This window comes from Falco cherrug, chromosome 10 (assembly GCF_023634085.1).
Source record: "Falco cherrug isolate bFalChe1 chromosome 10, bFalChe1.pri, whole genome shotgun sequence".
NCBI lineage: Eukaryota > Metazoa > Chordata > Aves > Falconiformes > Falconidae > Falco > Falco cherrug.
This window is the reverse complement of record NC_073706.1, coordinates 3,144,465-3,171,424: the sequence shown is the minus strand read 5'-3', so window position 1 is coordinate 3,171,424 and position 26,960 is coordinate 3,144,465. Positions and strand designations below refer to the sequence as shown.

At 42.7% G+C, this 26,960-nt stretch overlaps 1 protein-coding gene across 2 annotated transcripts in view; it reads right to left on the bottom strand.

The window, feature by feature from the left end:
• PTPRT (protein tyrosine phosphatase receptor type T) overlaps window positions 1–8,456 on the bottom strand; it is a 453,418-nt gene extending 444,962 nt beyond the window's left edge. For both annotated transcript variants that reach the window (XM_055722799.1, XM_055722800.1), the window contains exon 1: window positions 8,161–8,456. In XM_055722799.1, coding sequence (XP_055578774.1) covers window positions 8,161–8,230 — 70 coding nt within the window. In that variant the 5' untranslated portion in view covers window positions 8,231–8,456. The remainder of the gene's footprint in view (window positions 1–8,160) is intronic.
• Between the last annotated feature and the right edge of the window lie 18,504 nt (window positions 8,457–26,960).

Sequence of the window (26,960 nt, the reverse complement as noted above, 5' to 3'; positions counted from 1 at the left end):
GACCAGCAAATTTAACATAGAAGTCTCTCATGCTTTTCTAAGCAAACCTAGAAAGGGCTGTTCGCAAAATTGAAATAGTCATACCCATCTGGTTTGTGAAGAGATATGTTCAACCACTCTGAGAAAACGTCACTGTAGAATTAAAGGAGGACAATAACAAGGTGCTGCAGCCCATGTTTTCGGCTAAGGACCAAAATCTCCAGCAACGAGCTACCTAGCAATAGCTTTTACTGACAGTTAACTCACAGGACAGGAGATGGAGATGCTGGCAGTGCCAGCCATCCTCCCAGCCTGCAAGCAAGCATCAGGAGCAGCAGCCAGTTTCTGAGCTTTATTTTATGTCTGCTTCCTCACTGTTTCCAGCTTGTCAAGCTCCTCTTACCTTTCATGTTTCTTTTCATACTTGCTCCTTTCCTCTTCCTACTCCTATCATCTCATCATACTTGCCTTCCCATCCCCTTCTCCATAACTAACCCCCCCACCCAAACACGCCAGCATCTTGTCAGCTGCCACCCTTGCTGCTTGGCTGTGACGCTGCTCCCGTTTCTTCTATTGTTTCTCTCTTGTACAACTGCAAGATGAAAATGTTCTTCAGGGTACGAGAATGAGTCATTTGTGCCTCTGAAGCGTTTAACACAGTTGACTCTTCAGATGTTTCAAAGTTACTATACAATAAAGCAATCACATCAGGTTTAATAAATAAAGAGGAAAAAAGGGACACTCTATTAAAGATGCTCACTAGGAGAGAGGACTTAATAGGCAATTGTCAGTTTGTAACAGTATCAAGTCCAAAACAAGAAGGGAGGTAACATGCTCTTCTGCTCAGCCAGCTTACAAGCACACGCAAGCTAAAGCCTAGAGCAAGCAGGTCACCTGCTAGAACACAAGCGCAGGTATACACACCTCTTGCAAACGTGTAGGCTTGCACAGAAAACACTAGATACAGCTTGTGAATCCTTATATTGGGGCCTTTCAGTTCTTCGGAACAAAGACAGAGAACAAGGTAGTAAAAATCCTTGACGCCAACCCAATGCAGTCAAATACGGAATTATGTATTCACAGCCTCTTGGGCTTAGTTTTGTGGGTTTGGGGTTTTGTTCAGGGCTTTTTTGTTTGTTTTATATACCTCTTTCAGCCACACACCTCAAAATATCTAAACATGAAATATTTCCATGAGAACTGATTGTGGTGGAAATACGTTACACTTTACAGTGTCATCAACAACCGTTTCTATTAAAGCACTGAATTCACACCTAGAAATGGAGAATAAAATTTGGACTGCCAGCAGATAAATGGGTATACACTGACAGAAAATACCTATTCTGGAGAAATGAACCATCAAGCGCAGCAGCTTCCCATCTTGCTGACAGAAGTGCTCTTCTGCTTATCCAGCAAATGCTGCTGCAATTTCCAGTAAGTGTATTTCTACAGGAAGACCGACCCATCTATATAGCAGTCAAAATGCTTTAATTCCCTTCTTCCTCAGCCGCTTCATCTTCATGCCCACCAGGTGGTCACAACCACACATGCTTTCTGCCAAGCAATAGTTCTACGAATCTTCATTATCGTCTTAAATAAAGAAAACCACATAGCACCAATACCATTCTCAACCCCGCTCCTTTTCATTAAAAAAAAAAAAACCTGAAAGCACACTGCATGCAATTGTATTTGCCTGTTGAGGGCTTCCCACACACACACACACACTGTTACTGAGGGGCTGACACCTTTGAGTAGATACTAAGGGAATGAAGGTTGACGCACACGCAGATTAAGGCTGTTCCAGTAACAGCAACAAATTCAGTAGTGCTGAGGTCAAAAGCACACCACCTCAAGAATATCATCCCCCAGTACAGCTCGAAGCCCTACTCCTGCTCCAGCAGATAATGATATTTCCCTCAATTCAAAGAGAGAAGGATTGATCCCCAACACAGAAATGGATCAACTCTGGATTAAGTTGTAATACTCTTGATATTGTTGTTCTTTACAACATTGCAGAGGGCAAGTAGTGAAACAGTCCCCCTTTGCTCAACGTACAGCTCAATTAGCAGCCAAGAGCTGCTTCCCAGTGATTTAACATAGTCACTACCCAGGAACAAAGCTGAGATTGATAAGGATGTAGGTGAAAAAAAAAATAATAATGTGGTAATAGCCATTTCCTCTGTTACGTCAGATCAGAAGACATTTCAGCTAAAAAACTATGAGATACGGGATACTTTGAGCATTTCCAGTACAAAGGAAACAGCAGAGCTGAGTAAAGAGGTTTGCATAACTGCAGGTTGCTCAGGCTGCAGCACTGATCTGTGCCCACACAACATCATCAGCTGTCAAACGCCACAGCCTTTCTGCAAGATGAACTCAAAAATATCAAGCAATAAAAGCCAGGTCCCATCCTTTCAAAATTCATAAGCACCTCAATCATTCTTGAACTACATGAGCTGCACCAATTCAAACCACAGCAAGACTCATCAGGTTAGCTCGAATCCCCAAGCCTGCAGTCCCAGAGATTTAGCTGGAGAAAAGAAGAAGAAATCAAGCAGCTGGCCTGGGATTGATTTACAAGCAGTAGTTAAAAGAAAACAAGAAACCCAGAGGAGATCAAGCACTAAGTAGGTTCCCTGTTCCTGGTGTTTCTTGTCCCATTTACCAGGTCTTGGTTCACAGGTGGATATGCTTCCATTTCCCAGAATCACATCACCTTTAACTGTGGCATTAAACAACACTTACAAGTCAGTCATCTTTGGAGAAAGTCCTTTTTTGTCCTTAACTGACTTATCAGCATTTTCTTCCGGAACATGCAATGCCCTGCCACCCAGCTTGCAAAGCACCTGACATCTCTGAACTGTGGTATGATAGATGAGATGTATTTATCTGATATTAGAAAAAACAAGTGGGTCCAATTACATGATGTATAGTCTGATTAAGACATATAGTAATTGTCACCTCTACCATGAAGATATATGATCTTTAGGAGCTTGCAGTAACAAACGCTAGAAGCAATTGCTTGTTACCTAATTACAAGTGTACAGTAAGACAAGGCCAGGCTGTAAGAAGCCCTTACCGATGCCATCAACAATATTCACCTTTATTATGTGTCTGCTTTGGGGTGTGTAGGATTGCTTTTTTCATCTGGGTTTGCCTGGAAAGAGCAGGGCGGTAGGAGGCAAGCAGCGTTGGAAAGAGGCAACATAGGGCCAGGAAGGCAACAGGTCATGAGATGGGCAAGGACTTCCCCAAAAAAGCATATATCATTGCATTTAGATGATACTAAGTAGTGCTAGCTAGCACAAACTTGGAGAGCGCCATCAGAGAAAAAATTAGAGAACTAGGAAACACAAGTGGTACCAGAAAAAGCGACTGTTGGCTTAAATGAGTAAAATAATACTGCTCCATAAGATGTTCAAGAAATACCATAAAGGCTGAGTATACCATATTCTTCTCAAGAATGAGAACACACAGCCAAGAAATGTCAACACACAAGCCGTTCTTTGTGGCAGTGGAGCCCTCTGGTACCAAGGCAGTGGGAGGCACAGGAGGTTTCTTGCATCACAGCAGGAAACCTGGACTACAGCTTGGGTCAGTTTGTAACAACAGGTGACCTCTATATGCTGCCACTGTTCAAAATACCTGCAAGGAAAGCCTCATCAATGAATGCACCTACAAGCACATTTTCAAAGCTTCATTGCATATTTTATCTATGCATTACAAGACACCGAGGAAACAGACTGAAGCAGTTTCCATAAAAAATTAAGAAATCTCTCTCTAAAGGACATATGCTTTATATAGCAATACACACACGCACCCCTGCTGCTCGTCACCCAAACATCAGAAGAGTTTTTATGAATGTTAACTAGGCTTCAGTATTTCTATGGCAAAACAGATAAGCATTACTGCTCTTATTACTTACATTAGTGAGCAAACCCATACATACCTCTATCAGATTTTGGTAGGTGGATTTCCAATGACATTGCCTCTTTTTTTTTATTAGGGCCACGTTAGTCGCAGATTTGCTCATTACCAAAATATTTAAGCTCCAGTGCTAACACTGCACACCTCTCCATTCTACATTCAGCACTTTCCATTCAAGCAAAGAACAATACCTGCCAATACACATTTGTTTACCTCATTTATAAAATTACAGTGAAAATTACCAGAAACATAAAACAACTATTGTGATAAATAACAAGCTTTAAAAACCCTATACACATACAGAGAAAGAATTGAACACACTGATCCTTCTACGCTGAATCTTACTCTAAAGAAGGATTGCCAGTGCAATGCTGAACAGATCAATTTATTTCCCTTTCTTCTCTCCACTTAACTGGGTTTTATATACAAAAGTAATTGTTCCTATAAGAAACAACCCTTGTCCATATCTTTCGAGGCTCAGAACCTCAGACCTACATCTTTACCAGTATTCAGGTTTCCATGGTAACAGATGACAGTGCCTTCTAAAAAAATATAATATTCTACAGTAAGTGTCCCAAATCATTCCCATAATATTAATGAAAACTAGAGCACGTGGGCTGCACGTAAAGCATAACAGACTAAAACAGTACAATTAAACAAGAAAAGCAGAGCTGAGGGACTTTTGAAAAGGCTGGATGGTAAAAAAGGGCTCTGCATTTGTAAAAGAGAAGGATTATCACTCATTCACAAATGCCTTTATACACAGAGTGACCTTTTGTCACCACAGGCAGTTTTACAACATCACCTTTTTAATATTAATTGTTTATGTATTAGAAAACAAGCCAGCTAGGAATGAAAAATAAAGTTGAATTGTAGAGCTAACAGCTCCCCAAAGGGAGTGAAAAGTGATTATTGAGTTAAATGGCTGCATTGTTAACAATTGCCACACAGAGTAGCTTGCTCAAAGATCCGTTTTTCATTGCCAATTTACTGACAGCAAAATCTGTGAGTAAATTAACTCCTAGTAAATTAATCAATCTTCCCAAAAATATTCCTTGCATTTCCTTCCTTGCCCCCTCCCCTCATTTCATCTTCCCTGGACAAACCATGAGTAAAAAAATATCGGTTGTCTTAACTTTTATGATGTAGCAGCAGTCTTTGAAAGCAGCCAGCTACACATAGAAACATTTGGGAGCTCTGCCATAGCAAAACAAGGAGCACTAGAGGGAAAAAAAAATAAAGCAAACACTGACATCAGAAGAAAAACAAGTGTCAAGGCAATCTAGTGTTCAGGTGAGCGGTCCCAATGTAAACCCACTGTCCTACTTTCCCCCTAAATACTTTTTCACAGCTGCAAGTAACTTTAATCTCTTTATTCTCCACTCGGTTCTGCTAAAAATGCACACGAAAAAGACCATAGCAAAGTGCACAGCAACTGCAAGAACACTCCACATATTTGGTGGGATAAAAGTCAAACACATGCTTTAAAGGAAACAAAACTTCCCCACAAGCAAAGTTCCTTAATTTCTGAAATCCTCAAAGAACTGGCAATTCCTAGAATTACCTGGTGTTACTTCCATCTCTTCTATGGGAAAGTAGAGGAATTAAATTACTAGCTGACCCTAAAGCTAACAAAAAAAAAAGTCTAGAACCCCAAAAGCATATCTCCAATTATAAATAAATACGGAGACTGCAGGCAACTGAAAGTAATTGCCAAGGAGAAGAGTTATAAGTAGAGCAATACAGAAATTACATAAAGAAATAAGTGTTAACCAGCTCCTCCAATATGAAACTACGTATTCCAAGAAGAAGCCATCAGCATTCTGCTGTTGCTTTGTAGTATTCTTAATTTTATATGTTATGGATTATGCAAAGAAACAGCAGCAGCTGTGCAAGTTGGCTGGGAATTGAATACCATTTTGTCTTGACACATGTCTTTCCTACTCCTGATCCCAACTATCACATAAGAAAAATAAATAAAATTAAAAAAAAACTCAGCCAACTTCTTGCACAGTAATTTTTGGGGATGTTTAACAAAAGCCTGCTGAATAAACGCATTAGGCTTGGAAAAATAATCGAATCGGAAAAAGACAGAAGGTATTTGCATCCTAATAGTTATGGAGACAGCACCACCTGATGGAAGATGCGAAAACGCACCGATGGTGTGAACAGGAGGCTCCCCAACCCCCCCGACATTTTTAGAGACAAAGTGCACCTGAAAAAAACTTTGCTTTTTTCCCATAAAAATGTCAGCTACATGGACATAGTCCAGCCCACCACACTTCACGCCAGACATGCAGTCTAAGGGGAGAAAACTTTTCTTTTAACTTCCATAACAGAAGCAGCTCAGAAAACATTGTGTGTTTAAGTCAACTCCTCTTGCTTTGAATGCGAAGAAGCATACTATAACAGGAGGTGAAAGGTGACGCTAATTATTAGAAAGTGTCATGGTCACTATTCCCACTGAACTGATGATTAAAACAAAGCATTTCATGGCTTTATTAAAAAAAAAAAAAAAAAAACACAAAACACACACATCTGGTTAATCCCTAAATTTGCACGTATGTAGCTCAAGTTACATTGTTATTTCCTTCAAATACCAAGTGCTTTCTGCCCCCTTCAAAGTTTGCTATTTTCACAGAACACTCTTCTTTCTAAGCATCTGGCTAAAATGATTCATCAAAAGCCGAGATCTCAACTGATACATACGACAAGTGTCAAGAGCACAAAAACACTGTTGGAAGAGAGAGGAAAAAGAAAACAAAACAAAAAAATAACTCCACATATTTCTAACTCAATGAAGAAGCTATTTAACTAGGTTAGATTTCCCAGCCTTTCTAATAAATCTGCAGATGTGTGCAGTTGCCTAGCAATGTAAACAAGATACCACGGTGGTGTCAAACCGTGCGGGACTGATGACAACATCTACTTGAGGGAGCTGACCAGGCTCTGCTGTGCCCGCCTGGCCCTTGGCACCCAAACTCCTTGCCAAGCACCCTGCCCTGGGCAGCTGAAGGTCCAGTCAGCACCCACACTGCCCCGCATCCCCCCACCCTGCGCTATGCCCACTGTCAAGGGTCGAGACAAAGTCTTTCAGGCTCTAGGTCTTACCTAGGAAGGATCTTCCACTGTTCGAGATGAACTAAACTCAGGCGTGTTGGAGGTACGAAACCAAGTCCCAAGCACTGGGATTTATCCCTACAGTAAGCAATGCTGCATAGGGGTTTTTTACTTGTTTTAAATATACAGATAGGTGAAGAAATTATTTTACAAATCCACCGACTTAGAAAGCTACATGAAGTCAGGCGAGAAGAAAGTTACAAATGTTTGGGTTTTTAGTATAAAGAAAAACTGCTGTGAGACAATTAGTGTGGTATTATGAGATCCAAGAGAAAAACAGGACCACACATACCTTTAGTTTACCTATGAAATAGCGCAAGAGGAGAAAGCTTTCTCCCAGCTCTATAAGCACCTGTCATCTTCAAGTAATTCAAACTATGCCCGAAGGAACTTGGGGGGGGGGGGGGGGGGGGGGGGGGGGGGGAATAGCTGGCTGCTATTACTGTACACATGCCAGGGAGCGAAGTATTCCTTAACATCTGAGCGACAGAGAGAGTGACAACTGGGAAGGAGCCAGTCCGAGTAGCTGCCCCCCCGAAAGTTCCCGGAGCTGCGAGACCAGCGGGGCGAGCGGGCTGCCCCAGGCTCCTGGGCACAACCCAGCGCCCCTCGCCCGGCTGGGGGAGACAGGCGGCTCCCCAGCCCAGCTCCTGCCCTGCGCCCGGGGAGGCTCGTACTACAGAAAGGGCTCAAATGTCGTGAATCTAAGAATAAAGGCGATGCTTCCATCTCCTACCGCACGCAACTTTCCGAGGAGCGAGCCTCCCCGGTCCGAAAGGCAGCCCGGGCAGGGGGCTGCGGGCCCACGGTAAAGCCTCCCCCAGCCCAGCGCGGGCACCGCGGCAGCACCGGGGCTCGGCCCCGCGCCCACCTCGCCGGAAAAAAACGACTTTCAACAAAACTGCTCTTCCCCCGCCGAGCAGCCGCCTTCCCGGGGACGCCTCCATCCCTGCCCGCTCCCGGGTTTCGCACGGGGAGCGAGGCCGAGGGGCTGGAAAAGGGGGGTTGGGGGGGGTCTGCCTGCCCCGGGGCTCGCCGCCCCGCAGCCAGGGGCACGCCCGGGGGGCCGGGGAGGGAAGCGGCGGGCGCGGAGAGCCGCGCTGCGGGGAGCGGCGGGCTGCGGGCGGCACTCACCTGCGAAGACCTGTCCCTCCGCCTTGGGCAAGAGCTGCAGGAGAAAGACGATCGCGGCGACGCCGAGCATCCTTCCCCGGAGTTCACCTGCCCTCCCCGCTGCCGCGGTGCCGCTGCCTCCCTGCCGGTATCCCCCGCATTGGTGGCTCGGCGCGGCGGCGGCCCCGGCAGCCGGAGCCGCGGTGCTGCTCGGAGGAGCCGCCGAAGTGGCGGCGGGCGGCTCGGGGAGCGGGCGGGGGGCGGGCGGGAGGCTCCCCCCGAGCCCAGCGCCGGCCGCGCCCGCGCAGAGCCGGCCCCGCTGCCCCGCCGCGGCGGGGGGCAGCCCCCCGCGTCCCCCCTCCCACGGAGCGGGCGGCTTCCTCAGCGGGCTGGGGGCTGGGCTGGGGGCTGTGCGTTGGGGTTTGGGGTTGTTTTATTTTTTATTTTTTTATGTATTTGTAATCCCTCTTCCAGCCTAGCTGCGCACACACGCCGATCTGCTACCGGTAGCGGCTGGAGCGCAGCACCGCGGCAGCCGAGCCGCCTCTCCCGCCCCTGCCCGGCTCCAGCGGACGGCGGGCACACGCAGCGCGGTGCGCTAAGCTCCGGGCTGGGCGAGCTGTGAACCGCGGCTCGCCCAGGGTCCCTTGTTACAGCGGCTCTTACACACAGCGCGCAGGCATTTGCGGCTGAAAATTTGTATTTTTCCACTATTATTCACTTTATTTTCGAGAGAGTTAACTGCTAAATACCGAATCGCACTGCTGCGCTCGCGGGCTGCATACACAGGCAGAGACACAATCCTGAACAAAATTCTAAAAATTGCTTTCCACTGGCAACCTCTCTACCGAAAAAGCGTGCCTTTCAAGCGAATGGGGGGAAGGAAAAAAAAGAAAAAGAAAAAAAAAAGGCGCGAAACATGGAGACATCCGGACACCGACCAGCCACCCCAGCTGCAATTTGCACAGGGAAAGCAAAGCGCTGCCCACCCGCATAAAGCGCCGGCTTAACGGCCAGCACGACGGGGGCACCCCAGGCACCCGCCCAACTTTCCGAAGCCGCCCCGGCGGCGCCGGGCACGCCGGCAGTACGGCGCTGTGCGAGAGCAGCCGGCGCCCCCGCTAGACCCCCCACCGCCGCCGTGCGCCCCCCGCCCCGGCCCGGCGGTGCCAGCGGCGGCTCCGCCCCTAGGGGGCGGTATTGCACCGGCTGCGGCTGCGCTGCCCCGCGCCCGCAGAGGGCCCTGGCACGGCCCGAAAGCGCTCGCAGGGCCCCGGGCCCGCACCGGCTCTTTAGCGGCAGCAAGAGCTCTCGCCCGTGCTGCCGTTCTGTTACCTCGGCCCTGCACTAAACTAGCGGAGAAACACCACCATTGACACCAGCTTGCGTTTACAACTTGTTTTGTAGTTCGTGTGAAATACTCGAGAGCTCCAGAGACTCAGAAGTCACCCACAAAGATGATTTGCCTTTAAGGCCATGGATGTCCTCTGGCACCATCCTGACACACTGTCCTGCCTGGGACAGACTGTGGCCCTTGCAAAGGCTCCTGGGTGGCGAGTGGGCAGGTGAGGCCATGCCACAGGCCCCGTGAGCCATGGCAGGCCCTGCAGCGTGCCCAGAGTTGGCAGGCGAGGCTGGGCCGCAGGCCCTGTGAGCCATGGCAGGCCATGTGGAGAGCCCTGTGTGGGCAGGCGAGGCTGGGCCATGAGCCCTGAGAGCAGGGGCAGGCCATGTGGGGGGCAGGCAAGGCCTTGCCATGGGCCCTAGGGGCAGAGGCAGGCCCTGCGGTGGGCCCTGCATCCCATGGTGCTGGGAGCAGCAGCAGGCTGCTTGCTTGCGAACACAGGGCACAGGCCTCGCTGCCCCCAACCATCTCATCTTCAACGAAGAGAAAACACCAAAGAAGTTGTGGTGTTTGTCAGGCAGGCCTGTGGTTTTAGCACTGAAAGGCCAAAGCCTGACATTTTGAAGTCACTGTTGAAGAATTTCACATTGCTACACTTGTCTGGTCAAGTGAGAGTGCTACCCTGCTAGCCAACGGAGACAACATCAGTTTGCAGCTGATACTCTTCCCAAAGCAGTATTCAGCATCCCTACCCAGAGCGGAGTTTGAGAGACTTGCAAAAAAATAAATGAAAGGAAAAAAACACCAAACCCCACACACAGAGTCTCCAAAAATAGCCTTCCCCAACCAATGAAGTATGGTCATCAGCATCACTTCAAGAAGCATGGCATGCCACTGTCTTTTGTCAAGTATAAGGACAATCATAAACAAGTATGCGATTGGAGATAAAAGGGAAAGCAGAGAACAGAACAGCAAGGAGAAAGAAAACATCACTAAGTAGTTTGCTGGGTAGTAGAAAGGATCCAATCAGCACAGTAGGCATAGTCAGAAACTGCTGGAATAATTCTTGTATCAATGCAAGTTGCTTGGACAAAAAGAACAGGGAGTCTTGAAACAGAGATGGTGCTGGTAAGAAATGAAGAAAACTGTAGCAAACAACAAGCTGTAAAAATAAAAAAACCCTAAATCAAATGATCACCTGTTGTTTTCAAATAAATTAAAGGGAAGAAATGAGCAAGTCTAGCATTTGTGTTCAGAGTGACAAAGATCTGATAAGCTTTTCTGCTTTCCACTGCTTAAGCTCCTAGGACCTCAGTAAATCACCTAGTTTAATACTTCAAGTGAAGGTGCCAACCTAAGGAAAAAAAAATCTGCATCATAAGCAAGGTGAAGAAGGGTAGAAGAGAGAAGATCCTTACCTCTAACTCGATAAAGCAAAAAGAGGTTAGAAATAAACTATCTACAAGAATCTGGAAAAAGGACTGATCAGAAGAGACAACTATGTCTTAGGCATCAAACAGTGTAAAGTGAAACATTAGGCTGAACTAAATCAGCTGAAACTGTATAAAGAATTGTCTGAACTTAAAAACTTTAAGGAAAACAAAGAACAAGAGAAGAAGCAGGATGACTGCAGTGAGGACAGGATAAACTAAAGTTGGGCAAATAATAGCAGAAAAAAACCCCAAACCCTGAAGTGAAGGTCTAACAATGGCAACACTGAGCTGGTAATAATCCAACTGCTGAACAACAAGCACAGTATCAACACAGGAGCCTCTTATTTTTCCACAGTGTACAAGGTCTTTGGTAGAAACAACTATGAAGGAATACAGTTGTAGAGCTAAACAAAAAAAAATAAGTTTAAGATATAACATGGATATTCAAATGGAAATTAGGCAGATCCAACCTTTAAAAAAAAATAAAAACAGAACCCCATGACACAGGTAATTTTGTAAATGAAACAAATATGATCAGGTCACGTCTATCACTGTTTTACCAGAACATCTAGTTGAACAGCACATAGGAAAATAAACAGTATTACAGAAAATATACGCCACAAGGAACAGACTTGAAAGAGAAAGGCAGCAAGACTGGGCTTCAAGCAGAGATCACAGGCACATGAGGTTAACAGGCAGGAAAGTCCTGTTAAAGTTTAATTTTTACATTAGAAGCCAGCCAGTGGTTATTAATGGAATATACTGATGACAAAGTCAATAGATATCTGCAACATAAAAGGACCGAAACAGTCTTTCAGACAGCAACATTGTTTTTGAGGCCTGGGTGTATAGTGGTAGGATGTAATCCAACTATTAAAAATAAGTTTATCACTGAAGGGCGGCAATGAGAAAACATGCTGCAGATCAGGAATGTGCAAGTTAAAAACAAAACAGGGATGCCATCGGGGATGCCAACAGCCAAGGGAACCACCGAAACTCAAACAAGGCCACAATACTGGTCCAGTCATAAACCATCAAGCAAGACAGGGAGAAGCTATGCTCCAAAATCCTGACATTAACCAAGGAATAACACACATGACCATGCTTTTGTATAATCTGCAGCTTTTGAGCTAGCACAAAGAACTAAAACCCCTACAAAATGGTCTTGCTAGATCCATACTTTTCTGGGCTAGTGTGTCCTGTACAACATTTTGTAAAAATGGCAAAAGCTAAGTTCTAAGTCTGATCCCATCCTATTGTATATAATCATAGCTTGTTTTGCTGTTAGTAATAACTCAAGCAAGGTCTCAAGTGGCTTAAAAAAAAAAAAGCATTAACCCAAGTTCTGAAGTCTCCTTGAGCCTATTGCTTGAGGCTTCTTGACTCCATAAAACTGCTCCTTCACTGTGTCAGATGAGGGAAGAAAATTTAATTCTTACCCACAAATGATACGGCTTGCCCCTGGAAAACAAAGAACTAAACAACTGAAAGCAAATAGATGCATTTAACAAAGACTACATATAAATTTTTTTTTAAAAAAAAGTCAACTCATGGACTTGAATCAATATGTATGGTTTTGAAGTACTTAACAAGCAAGTTAGTCTGTAAATATCCAAGCCTGCTACCAGGCCAGCATAGAAACATGGAACTCATCCAATCCACTTTAAATGCATACGTCTGTCATACCTCCAGCAGAACGCAGCTCACAGGCAGTAGCCAGGCTACTACTGCCCCTACAGACAACACAGTTCTTCCTAAGAATAAGATGAATACTCCGCAACACGTGCACTTTTTTAAAGGATGAGAAAACATCTTTTTGCAGTTCTATGGACTGCTTTGGTGGTACAGAGGTCACCAAAACAGGACTGCCACTCAGCTATCTGGGCATAGACAAGTTCTTAGAGATACAGGAGAGACTTTGTTCCATGTGCACGGACCCAATGGGTCCATAAAAAGAACCTCATCTTTGACAAGTTCAGTACACATGAAGATCAGTCCGATCCATTATGGTAAACTATTTTGTTCTCCAAAAGCAAGCAGTATGTATATGCTTACAAATAAACACAAAAAACAAATGCAGCTTTCACTGCAGAACAACCTATTATGCATTATCTTTCCTGCAAATTAGTCAGCAGGATTTGTGAGTGAAAGCTTCAGGAAAAGTTCAAAGGTTGGATTAAGTCTACTTACTTATATTGTGCACTGTGAATTTGGGTCTAGAATGTGATCTGTTAAGTTCTAGTTGTCACTGGTGGGCAGAGGGGGGTTAAAGAAACTTAACACATTGTGCCGTTCTCCTGATATCACTTGCAACTCCACCAATTTGTCTTCCCAGTTCCAATTTTTATTATAAAAAATAAAAACATGTCTCCAGCATTGGCTTCAGTTCTCCATATAGGCACAGCTTCACCCGTATTTACATATGTACACATGTATGTACAGACACTCCATCCCTACAGGAAAAAAAGAAACCAATACCACAGCTGGGCATCACCTTAAATACTGCGGGGTTAATAGCGGGCCAGCTCAGTGAACATCAGGGAGAAGACCTCTGCCTAGTTGCCTGTACCCTTTAAGTGCCAACTTGTCTCTTTTTCCACTCCCACCAAGTTATCAGCACATTTGCAGATAACTATGTGTGCAAATACAGATACCAGCTGCTGCTTTTAATCTGGTTACATGATGAAATCATTAATTGATGTCAGACACATTGGCATTGATCTCTCATGCATCATCCTCCTTAATAAGTTTCTTCCATTCTGAAGATAAAAAAAACACCACTAACTACCAGCCATCAATTATTTCAGAAATACAAGTTCACCTTTATACATGAACACAATGACACTTCCCAGGAAACGCCAAAAAGGCCTGGATCTAGCAGCTTATCTCAACAACGCTGTATCATGAAAAAGCAATATATTAATACCATGGGCAGACACAAGCAAGTAGGAAGGTACAGCAAGGTGACAACATTGAAGTAGTCCGAAAATGTCAAACAGCCCAACAATTCTTCTCTATTAGCAGTGAATTTTGAACTTAAACTCTTTGAGTTCCTACATAATAGAATAAGGGTCAGAGAACTCTGATAAATGCCTTCCTAAAATAAAACACTATTTCTCACAGTTGTAACTCAATTTATAGATAAAAATTAATGAAACCGCAGACACAGCTGTAATACACAACATAAAGTTTACCTGTCTGTGCCTTACTGTACACTGTACTTCTTTCAAAAAGCTGAACAGCAGAAGAGGCAGCAGCTGGCTCTTCATGCTGGCTGCTGGCTCAAGGTGGTTGAAACCCTGCACTGGGAGAGGGGATATTCCCTTCGGAAAACACCTGAACATGCTCAGGGGAGAAAGCTCCTCATATGCAGGTTGAGATGACATGGGGGCGGGTGGGATGGGTGGGGCTGGGGAATCAGATCCAGCTAAAAGGGATCAGCAGCACAGCTAGGGAGACTGCACAGAGCAGGAACAGATACACAGCCGGGCCTTGGAGGGAACAGAGAGGCTTTTCCTAAGCACCCAAGAACAGATGCTGCAGCCTTTGCGGGAAGCCACTGCATTGCTTGATGAAAGCAAGCCTGAATGACAAGGCTGACCCTAGAACGAGAGCGGGCAGGGGAAGACTTGCTTAGCCAACTTTTGAGTTTTTATTCAGTATTTTCCTTTTAATTTTTTTATTTTATAAATTAGCCTTTTAACTGTTTTAGAAAGTTCCCATTCTGACAGTGCTACCTGGAACTTATTTTTCAAGGTAAAAAACAAAAGGCAAGGAATGTTTGTGTCATTACTACCATCTTCTGACTCAGTAGTACCTTGAGTGCGTCTTCTGCACGGAATGTTTTTCCTCTCATTCTATTATTTTTAGCTGTTTCCAAAGCACCAAACAGGTATAAACTTATGTTTTACCTGGGTTTCATCACTTTTGTGTATCATAATAAACTCCAAGCACTAGTCCTTGACACTGCTTGCTTTCCTTATTAAAAGCTTCTGTGAAATTTTGCTCAGAATAAAGTTTTCTTGATTTAACACTACAAAATGGGGCTGTGGATTACATATGTATTATCAAGCAGGTGGTTACACATGTTCTGCACAGCTACACGGAGGATGCTGCCATTAAATAGGGAAGCAGACGCCTTTTCATTAGTCACAAGAAATGACAGCTCAGCCAGGTAGGGGACGTAAATTTGTTGCCATCTACCTCAGGGAACTCACATATTCTGATTGCAATAGGAGACCTCAGAAACACTTCTAAAAGTGATATTATATCATTGTGGATGTCAATCTATTGGGATTCAGAAATAGCCATCTAATCTGTCAGCTGTAAAGGGAGGCCAAGTTACAGTTGCATTCCACTTAGACCACTCCAAGCCCAGTTTCTGGGGCAGGCATTAGCAAGAGCTCTACTTTAATGAATATTTCTAAAAATTTGTGGTCAAGACTTCAGGGTCACTTACACTCAGGAAAACAAAGAATTCCAAATGCAACTTTCACAGCTTTTGGTACTTTCCCCCACCTCCAGTCATAATGACAGAGCACACTTACTGTGGCAACAGAAGGAAGTGATGGAACAAGGGTGACTGGGCTAGCACCTCTAGATGAAAGTCATTCCTCCCCTTCCATCGATGTCATCCAGTGTTCCCCACCCCATATATTATTTACCTCATGTCAAGAATCTTTTTGAGGAAAGTAGAAACTCAGCCCAGACTTTTTGCTTTGGCTTCACATTTGAACATGGGAAGAAGTCATCCCTCTACCAGTATGTTCTGCCTGTAAATAAGGGGAAGAATAAGCCATGCTCACACACTTAACTGTTAGAGACCACAAATACCCAATTCAAAGAAGAGAAGTCAGCAGAGGTACCTCAGAAAACAAACAAAAAGCCTCAATTATTTGGAGCCCTTTCTAGAATTTCAACCCAATTTCTTTTCCCCAACTCTGTTCCTTTCATTTCTCTTCCTTTACTCCTCCACAGCATTTCAATACATGTTCTTCTGCCTTCTCCAACCTCCTCTCCCCCCTCCTTTTTTCCTTATCTCAAGCCAATTCATTTAAAATAAGGGAACTCTCACCTACTTATTGCTATCTTACAGTTCACTCTTACCAGGGCTCACCCCAGTGCAAGCAACTGAATTAAGAGCCTTGTTGCTCCATACTAACTGGAGAGACGGTGAAAATAGAAGTACCCACAGGGTATGATTTTGATCTTAGAGCCAACCGATTTGTCCCGTGGAAGAGCCTCTCCCTCTCTTTACCAACTGCACATGGAACCTTGGAGTTTCAGTCCCCTGATGACATCTGAGTTAGGCATGAGGAGATCGGCTGGGTTAAACCAAACCACAACACCCGTTACACGTACCTGCCCTGGAAATTGAAACCTCTTGGGCACAGAGACCCCACATATACGATGCCTAGAGCAACAGGACCATCAGAAATTACTATAATAAATGTGATGAATAATTAAACAGTAAAGCCTGTCAGAAGGTGACAGGGCAGCATAATCAACATAAGGCTCTTATGTCCTGAATTTACTGGGCATTCACTTTAGCAGGCCTACGTCACACCTTGCCACACCAATAATGCCAAAAAGCTCCTCTTTACAAGCCAAGTAATTGATTAGTGAGAATATTATTATGTACTTTTGCAGCCAAAGCTTATTTGGAAGCAAGAGAGGCTCAGGCAGAAATATGAAGCATGATCGTAAGACTACTTGGCTTACTGCATCACACCAAACTTACTATCAGTTTAACTTGTGACTGAAGGAATTGTTGATCTTCAGTGTACACGTATATTTTCCAGATATCTTCATACAAATTCTGCTTCTACGGTATCTTTTCCTCCTTATCTTCCCTTCATTTTCAGAGGTAGAAGGAAGAATGAACAACTATGGCAAGTTCAACTCTTGCTAACACATCTGTAAGTCATTTTTTTTCCTCCCAATACATCAAACTCTGTATGAAAAACCACCGCCACTTCTTTCACTACCTCACTCTGTCTTCCCTCCAAGAAATTGTAGAATCCTAATTTGAAAGTTAAGATTTGTCAAAGCACGTTTCGCAAGTTCCCAACTGAGATTAAAGCAAAGTTAAATATATATATATAAACACACCAGTAAAGGCCATTTAAGTTAATCAGCAAAGAACAGAGTTCAGCAAAGAGTGCTCTCAACAGCTCTAACTTGCCAAGTTTACAAAAGCAGAGTTTGTCAAAAAAGAAAAGCAAGAAACTTTCAGCACTGCATGCATGTGAACCCACAGCACGTTTTTCACTCCCATTTTGCAGATAAAAGCAGCATCTGTCACTGTGTGCATGTACCCCAGAAGTGATCAATATAAGGAGTTGTCTAGGAGGAGAAAGAGGCCTAAAACATTAGTGAAAGGTAGAATTTTAAAAATAAGAAAATTATGACAATGTGTGTTAGCTCACAGTTAACCATAAAACATTCACTTATTCTCATGAGTTGCACCTGAGGGATTTGAGCCCACATGAAGAAAGCAGGTTCTGTAAGCTTTTCATCCTGCTCAGCATGTTAAATGCCAGCCCCAGCAACATGCCAATGAATTGTGACTAGTCACATCCATTACACACTCATTCAGGAAAGCAGTGTAGAGAAAACTTGCAAATTCTAGAGCAAAACTCTAGATTTTAAATGGATCGATCATGAAGCTCATCTAATAGAATCTACAGAAATTTGTAAGCCAACATAATGATAAAAAAATATTTCCTGTTAGGAATTTACTATGGCACCACCTTTAAGTACAAACTTTACCAAGTATTTGGAAAAATACAGAGCAGCATTAGAAAAAAACAAAGAGAATTACTTTGTCTTTACTCTTCCCTCCTCAAAAAGTATCACTTAATCCCTTTCTAAGACATACAGATTCATCAGGGTTTGTTAAGGCTATATTTTTCTCTCAGTGCTACAGCACTGTGTCATTAGCAGTCATTAGCAGAAGAGGCAGGAACACAGTATCACACAACAGAGCTTTATTAGCTTGGGAAACAAAGGAACAATTTCTTCTACATGCCAATACGGTGCTAGAGACAAAAGACCTGCAGGAAACTCAAAACCTCCTCCCACCCTCTTCTTCACTACTTAGTTCAACTCTGCCTCCTCCTTTGGCCATCCCATCCCTTGGCACAATCCATCTAAAGCTATTTAGATGAACACAACCAACCATTGCAGATGAACCCTCAAGACAAGTACAAGGATGCAAGCACTCGTCTCCCTCCACTTTCCACATTACAGTTCTTAGGCTCCCCCATCCAGGGGGCTGAAACCCTCCATAACAACCACATTTACTAAAACACCCTGGTGGCCTTGCTGCCTTGGTGGCCAACTCTGGCCACTTGGACGAAAATAGACACCCAAGACTTGAAGGACGCAGGCAAGGACTGTTCTCACTTATTTTTCTCCTCAGTGTTCTTCTGCAGGCTGTAATCTGGGTTTCCCCACAGTCAGCGCCACCAGCAGATGCAAGATATCCTACAGCAAGGACTTGCCTTCCTGGGAAGGTTTCTAGTTCCCACTGAATTCCTATATCTATTCTAAATTAGCTTTTAAAAATAGAGCTAAATAGCTGTATACAGCTAGGCAAAGTCAAGGCACATCCCTTCACATAGCAGACCAGTGAATATGGACTGCCGTCAGATAATGCACCCAGTCCAATAGTACATTTTTTATATTTTGAGACTAGACTTTTATAAAACTCTTGAGAGCTGCCCATTTCAGATAAGTGTCATGTGACTAAGTCTGGCTTTGCAGCTTCCTAAATCATCAAATAAAGTGTCTTTGCCTTAGTAAGTGCTTGTAAAGCAATCGAGAACTGACACGATAACCAAATGTTTCCCTAATAGTAATTATGATTCTTTGAAAAAAAACATTCCTCTAACACTAATTTATTTTCTACTTGAAAGCCAGTCTTGCTAGTTATTAGATATTCTCCTTGCTATCACCATCAGTAAATTATTAAACAGCTGACCAGGCTTTGTTTTAAAATGATTCTCTTATGAAGCTCCCTGATATATTTACCATGAATACTGAATGATTTTCAGGCCTCTAAGGACCCATGAATGATTTCTATTTACTACCTTTAGCAAAAAGCCTGTGTAATTAGCAGCAGGAATTTCACTTGAATCACAGCTACTGGTGATATTTCCAGCTCAATTACAAAGGGTCTATAAAAAAAAAAAAAAACACAACTAAAAAACAACTAACAACGCAAAAGCTCTAAGCTTTTGATGGAAGAAAACATTTTAGCCTAGGAATTTACTAAGTGGCTATGCACTCAGAGATGTGTGAAAAATCAGTCCCCTACCGGGAACATGGCAAGGATCTCCGTAGCCAAAAAGCATCAGCTTTATCACCCAATAGAAAAGAGAATTGTACAGAGTTCTCTCTAAACTCATCTAACCTCATTCTCAGCCCTCCTGCTATGACACTGTGGCTATCATACTCCCACTCTTAAACCAAGAGCACAGATTCTTCTGGTTATATACATAACACATAGGCATACCTAAACTTTTTTTAAGCTTTGTTTTCAGCTAGCATCCTTATATGCATTCAAGTACCTACCCATATAATAACCCCGCTTAACAGTGTCATCGTTATCTCCATTTTAGAGAGGGAAAACAGACAAGGAGGTCAACTTGTCACAACACACTGAAGAGGTACATAGCAGAACTAGGATTAAAACCTGTGATTATTACAGTGTTATCAGTGTTCTTATGGCCCACAGCAGTCAAACAAAAAGCCAAGAACTGAAAACATAGCAAACCATCAGAGCTTCTTCCTAGAAGCCCAGCTTTCAGTAAAAAATAGATGAAAATGTTTCAATTATTTGTTTAAACCAGCTGCAGATAGACTTCCCACACAATTGACTCATTTGATAGAGCAATGGATGCATACAGCAGCCCCACCACCTTCTGAAAACAGCTTGTTGCAAGGGTTTGGTACTTTGAGTTCCTGCTACTGCTGGTGGTGGACTTCAAACCACACAGACCACCTGGTGCCTGCAGTTGGCAGAGTTGGGCTGTGTAACAGGTTGGAGTGCCAAAACTTGGTTTCTATTAACACTGAGCAGGAATTTCATTAAAGCATATATGCTGAAATAGGCACACACGATTTAAACATCTCACAAAACAAGTAAATCCATGAAACCCCCATGGAACAGTGAGATCAGAGGCAAGAACTCTTCACAAAAGCATTTAGGAAGGAAGATTTGCAAATTTATCCAGCATTTGTTGCACTGTTTCTATTCCTGTGAGTAATTGTAGGCCACACTGCAGTTGGAACCACTAAGAGTAGTGTGTGCCCAGGAAGCTGACAGGCGCATTGCCATTGATTTTGGTGAATTCAAATTAGACACCAAAACAGGGAACAATACCCTCACCTGAGCTTTCATCTCCCCTTTGATTTTAAGAACTAGTCTACCACAAAGTCTCCAGCTAGCCATCATACATTAAAAAAAAAAAAAGATAAGATGACATGCTGCTGTACCAAAATAAATATCTTAAAAAAAACCCCCATACTAAATAAACCAAAGAACCCCCAAAAAACACTAACAAAAAAATTCACGCAACCACATAACACCATGCCAACAAAACCCGCCCTGACATGCATTAAGCCTCAAACCATGGTTTTGTTTTTGCAGGGTTAGGGTTTGGGGTTTTTTTGTTTGATTTTTAAAAATCAAACTACTACAAATCAAATTAATCTTGGTATAACACCACCAAATTCTGCTTTACCAGGAGGAAAAAAAAAAAGTGGTTCAGAAACTATGAAGCTGAATATTCTAGTTCAATACACAACATTTTGGTAGCTGCAGTAATTGCTTTCTGCTGGAGCCAGAAATAAACCTGTTAAGTCTGCAGTAAAAGCAATGCCTTAACGAGTGAAATTGTAAAAGCACAACTTCCGAAATCTATATAATCAGAGAAAACTCACATGGGAACATTTTGCTAACTAGTTGTAATACATGTACAAGTGGCTTCCAGTTAGAAAGTATTTCACCAAGCTCTTGCTGCTTCAGCCAGCAGAGATGGATTTCCTGTTTTTTAGGTCTCTGAACAGACCTGCCACTGGGAAAAGGAAAAATAAAGTAAAATAGAACAGAGGTTATATAGACCAACACTTTCACTGACATGACACTCCCCCATTACATTATCCCAAAGTACTAGTTAATAGTATTCAAACTTTCCCTTACATGACAGGTGAACTATTTTTAGCCTTAAGGCTAGGCAAGCCAAAGATTAAATTTCACTGTCCGTGTCATACAATAACAGCAACAAAACAGCTCATGGAAGGCAGAAATCTTCAGTTCCACTTCCCTCTGCAGATAAACAGACACAATTTCATCTGAACTTGAGGGCACAACCACAACACAAAGTTTATAAAAATCCAGTTCGCTCAGTAATAACATCAGATTAAGTACTCCCAACGATCACAAACCGGTACAGCTTTGGTCCTCTGCAAAATCTAATATCTCTTCCCCCTAAATAAATACACCCCTGAAAACAAGAAGCACATAACATCAAGCCTAGAGCATGGTCCAGTTCCATCTTGCACATTTTGTGCTCAGTGTGGTTAAGTGATATACAACTGGCTGTTCAACACCAAAAAGCAATAGTTTGCAAGAGCAGGTTGTTACAATTCTTAAAGTGATACCAGTCAGTTTCTCATAAAAAATAAAATAATTATTAAAAAAAAAATCAACAGCACTTAAGCATACATCCATGACATTTAAAAAAAAGAAATTATGCTGGGACTTTAGAGAGACTCAAAGGTAGCATTAAGTTTCCAATGAATCCCAGGAAAGTTAAAAAAATTCCCCTTAGGTGACACTAAAAAAGAAGTTTCTTAAAAGTTAATTTGCTCTAAGATAGTCTTCAATTACTAAATAACACTTGTCTATCGTGTTTAACTCCATCCCAGATGATGCTGCCAGGACACACATAAAATAGGTCAATTGCACCCAGCGTTACACCAATGCCAGTTGTCATCTTTCATTCCGATCTGAGTTATCATTATCACCTCTGATATGGTTATCAAGGAGCCAACATTCCTCCCAGCAAGAAATGGGAAACTGGAAGACAAAAAATCCATCCTGCTTCAGCTAAAAACTGAAGATATCAGTTTCAAAATTAAAAAAAAAATTCTCATTAATAGGGGGCAGTCAATACACATGGAGAGACTATAAGATGTAGAATAACTGATAGCAAAGTCAAAAAACACTAGGGAAAATCCACAGCAGAAGGGCTAAGTGTGATAAAAAGGAGTAGTTTTAAAGTGTAATGAGATTGTTATCATTGGCATAGGCCCATTACTGCATATAAAGGGTAAAGTTATTAATAATGACTACAAAAGTTCAGTAAATATTTCTGGTTTACATTTTGAAAGAAGCAGGAAGATATGCTTGTATCACTTGAGAAAGATGAAGTACTTCATACTGCAGCTGCAATCAAGAGCAACTCAGAAAGGGCAAGAACAGGAACTCACGGAAAACACCCTGGGACATGTTTGACACGCTGGTACTAATTTTAATACATCTCTGAAGACAAATAACATCATACCAATATCGAAGTAAGGCAAGTGAAATAGCTTTACAAAAACTGGTTAGCCCTGGGCTAAGTCTTGGGCAAAAAGGAAAAATGGGCCCAACTATTCAACTGGAGAAGAATTACGGGACAGGAATTTGTAGGCAGTTGGCTTGATCCCCATTTGTAAAGTTGACCTTGACAGATGTGAGATATTTCAAGGTCTTTGATTTAATGATGCACATCGTTCCCTAATATTGATTCTCTAATTGATACTATAAGGAAAATGTAACAGAGTAAACAGTAGGAAGTTGATTGCTCCACAGCAGCGGTTGTCATCAAGGAGCTGTAATCAGACAGTTTTGTCCCGAGCTCTCCAGAGAGAGACAATAAATACATCAAATAGCATCATGTTTATCAATAATCTGGGGTAAACAAACACATTGGCTACAAGTGTTTTGATTGCTGGTAAGTGATCAGAAAGGCCAGTCACATCCAGCAGTCTGGAGGGCTTCAAAACAGACACATCCAAACCCACGAGAAGTATGTCAGTACAACTTCATGCTAAGTGCCAGTTCTAGAAAGGGTGAGAACTTCTGGAATGGGAGATTTGGGTTAGGAAAGAAGTCAAGAGGGATTAACAGATCACACTGGTCAGTGACTAAACCAGTAATAAAGCACTAATTACCCAAGCAATTTTCAAGCAGTAAGGCTTTCCAGGATGTATGAAACACAGGAACAGCAGTTACTCCTACCACTGCATATGGCAGAGCAGAGACTGTTTCTGGAATGGCTGAAACTCATATTCACATTCAGGGATGATGCGGGGCGGGGGGTGGTGCGGAATCAAGATGCTATGAAAAACATCAGAATATTTCTTTTAAGGCCAGAGGAGAAAGCATTTCACAATGGATAGTAAAAGAGAGATCAGTGGGGTTTTTTATTGAAAAGATTGAAAGGGACTTGATTACAGGTGTGTAATCTTGGGGATAAGATAGCAGCTATTAAAGAGCTTCTTAATGTAACAAGAAAACAACATAACAAGAAGCAATGTCTGCAAGGCCAAATCAGACAAGTTTAAGATCTCTGCAATTTTTTTTTGCTTGCCCAACCACCGGGGGGGGGGGGGGGGGCGGGCAGGCACGGGGGGAGCCACAGCACAACAAACCACAAAACCCCAGCAACATTATTTTCAACCCCTTCCACCCTTAATAAGAGTTACACCCACCTTGTGAAGCAGTATGAAATGGTCATTAGGGATGTAGAATTTATTTGGAAACCAAACTGACAGCTTAACTCTTACATACGGCACATTGAAACAGAAATGGGTATCGCTCTAAAGTTAGCAATGTTAGGTCTACTGAAACTGCCACAAAAGTGACAGTATGGTAACTCCTTGATGAACAAAACTGGTTTTCAGGACAAGCTTTTCTATTAAGAAGCTAAAATTATACACAGAACAATTCACAATGATCCTGTTAGTGTATTTTCTGCCTGCAGTTTGTAAACACACACTACTTTGTCTTACTTTGCCCAGCATGCAGTGCTTTTTAGGAAGCAAAACAAAAAGGAGACTATGACACATTTCAACACCTTCATGAAGATGTATTTTATACAGTTAATACCAACCCAGTGGGAAGACTCAATAGAAATGACAAATAATCAAGAGCAATCACAACATAAAAGCTTACTCCTCAACTTCAAAGTTCACCTACGCTCGCCACAAAGCACCTGCTGAGTTACGCTTTCCATGGCCCATCCGCCCCCAAAGCCCCAGTCAAGTCAGCCTTCTGTGAGCCGAGGAGCTGTCCTAGAGGCTTCAACTAAGCACATTAATAAGCTATGTCTGGTCTATATACATGGTCTCTTCAAAGCAGGTCTTTTTTATTTTACATGGTATTTTGACTCTTTCATAGCATCTTTCATCTGAAAGGGTCAAGGTAAACTGCCAGCCGTGATGAAGCACAGAGACATACATTCGCATACCTCCATTCTCCACACTCCCTATCCAAAACAGGACTGAGGAAGACTACTGCAATGTTGTGAACACATTTCAGTAGACTACAAGGTACTCTTACCTGAACTTTTGGTCAATCATTCCTTCCTTTCTCTCAGCCTTCAACTGTGATGTTGCACAAGCTGAGTTCTAGGCATAAGCAAATCATTAATGTCAGGGCAAGATCCTACAGTCTGCATTGTTGGAGAAATAGTTTATAACATGGCAGTACTGACCTGCAAGACTTTTCTAATTCCTAAAGGCACTTCAACCACAGAGTAAACACACCCAAGCCCGTACCTGTAGGGACACATGTTTTCACTGGAGCTGGAATCCACCAGTGATGAACAGAATCCATAGGGTATCACGTACAGGGATTTCCAACTGGTGGTTTGTAGAGCTCTCTAGATCCCAAGTGTATTTCTAATGCATGTCTAAAGCACAACTTAAGGTGCCTGTTATCACAGGCACTGCCACTACAAGAGTTTCCAGAATATACAAGTCAAAATAAATGGCAAATTAGTGACAAATAGATGAGAATTCTCCCTGGGGCAGCTCAGCCACTTAGAGACTTGAACACAATATACTTAAGTGGGTAGTAAAGAAGAAAGAATTTTTTACTCTTTTTTAAAAATAAGTATTTCTGAACTCTTTAGTCCCCCATAAATACTCAATAGCTACTCATCTTACCTCCCACACCTCACCAGGGGTACAAGAAGTTCTGCTTGCCATTACCCATTTAAGTCACTCAAATTAAGACTTGACTTAGAATCTAGGAGCAAACCTACACCGTGTTCAGTACATGACTGATCCCATTTCCTCTGAAAGTTTGCATTTCAGACATGCTTGCTACTCCCAGCATGCAGAGCAAAGCATCTCTTTGAATGAAAGCACTAGCTTCAAATCTTCTTGTACCCACAGCTGTACATGAGGTAAACAAAAGGGGCACTTCTTTAAAACATCTTATGTTGTGCTGAAACTTGAAAGATGCTTTGTAGGCTATTGGATTAGATAAGGATGAGATGGGCAATTCCTCTTCAATAAGCCACAGGCACCCTAACTTTTGCTGACTTCCTGAACTTCCACTGGAGATGAAGCTAAGGTGGTACACTCTGCAGTGATGGATTCACCCAGTCCTCCCGATGAGGGCAAACAAGGACCTTCCAAGACAGTAATTCTTGGATCAAGTAGTTCCTTCGGGAAACCCAGTAATGGGCACTACACACAAGAATTTGCTTCTCCCAGGTCACCCTTAAACTAATAAAGAAACAGTCAGCAGTAAGAGACACATGCCTTTCATGCACCTTGAAAGCGTGCAGTAGAAAAATGGCAATGCTGGAACAAATCCAAGGAGCAAGGAGACAAACCTGTGGAATGCAGATGAGATCCTGTGGGTGCACAGCAGAATGGCTCTGTAGTCAGCCAATGAATTGGTTTGCTGCTGTATCTTTAATTAGTTTCTTCATATAAAAAGCAGCAAGGTAAGTCACCAGTTAAACTGGTAGAGCTTATAAGAGCAAAAGTAGATTGAAATATAAATTATAAAGGACAATGAAAATATATAGTGCATGCTATGGAACCATCCTGCATCCTTAGGAAAAAAAAAAAACCAAACCAAAAAAACCCACACACACAACACCACTAAGTAAGCATCAAGACCACTGAAGAGCTAGAATTCAATACAATCCATAAACAGCCATTAAGCTAGTTGTGCTTACAGTCTGTGAAGAAAGCAGTTAAAATTTCCAGGCTCTTCTCCAGCACAAACAACACTGCCCTATAGACTATTTTCACCTGCATCTATAGTCTCTTTCCTTACCAACAAAGGTAACATAGAAGAAAATGGTCAGTTAATTTATTATTTAAAGGAGACACTGAATTTACTTGAAACAGATAAACCAAATTAGCATGAGGATTTTTAAAAGGTTATAGGGAAATTGGATTTGATTTGAGGGAAAAAAACCCCCACTCATTAGAAAGTGTTGATATTTTAAGACATTAGATTTAGAAATGCAAGAAAATTAAAAGGAAAAACCAAAGGCTGCCTTAAAGCAACAAAGAAAGAGCATGCAGCAGGCTGTCACTTAGACTTGCAAGTCCCTTTTATCAGAGACACACACATGAGCACAGCCAAGCAGCCCTTTGCCGTGCAATGTGAATGGAGGCATCCCACACACATTTGAAGGACACTCATAGACAGGCAGCAACTGCAGGATGGCTATTCGACTTAATACTATACAATTTAACTATGTAACTAATGAAGTTGATACATCACATGATACGCAAACTGTGACCCAATTGAGATAACTTAGCTATATTGGCATATATTCAGCATGCATATGCATTAAAGACACAGAACAAAGAAATCTGTAGCCAGTTCTCCGATATGCAAGATATTATGTCCACAAGACTGTTGGTTCATATGTACTAACAGGGAATACAGCTACAAGAACTATGCAAGCTGTCCATCAGTGCCATGGCTCCAGGCTAAATTACACTTGCAATGGCAT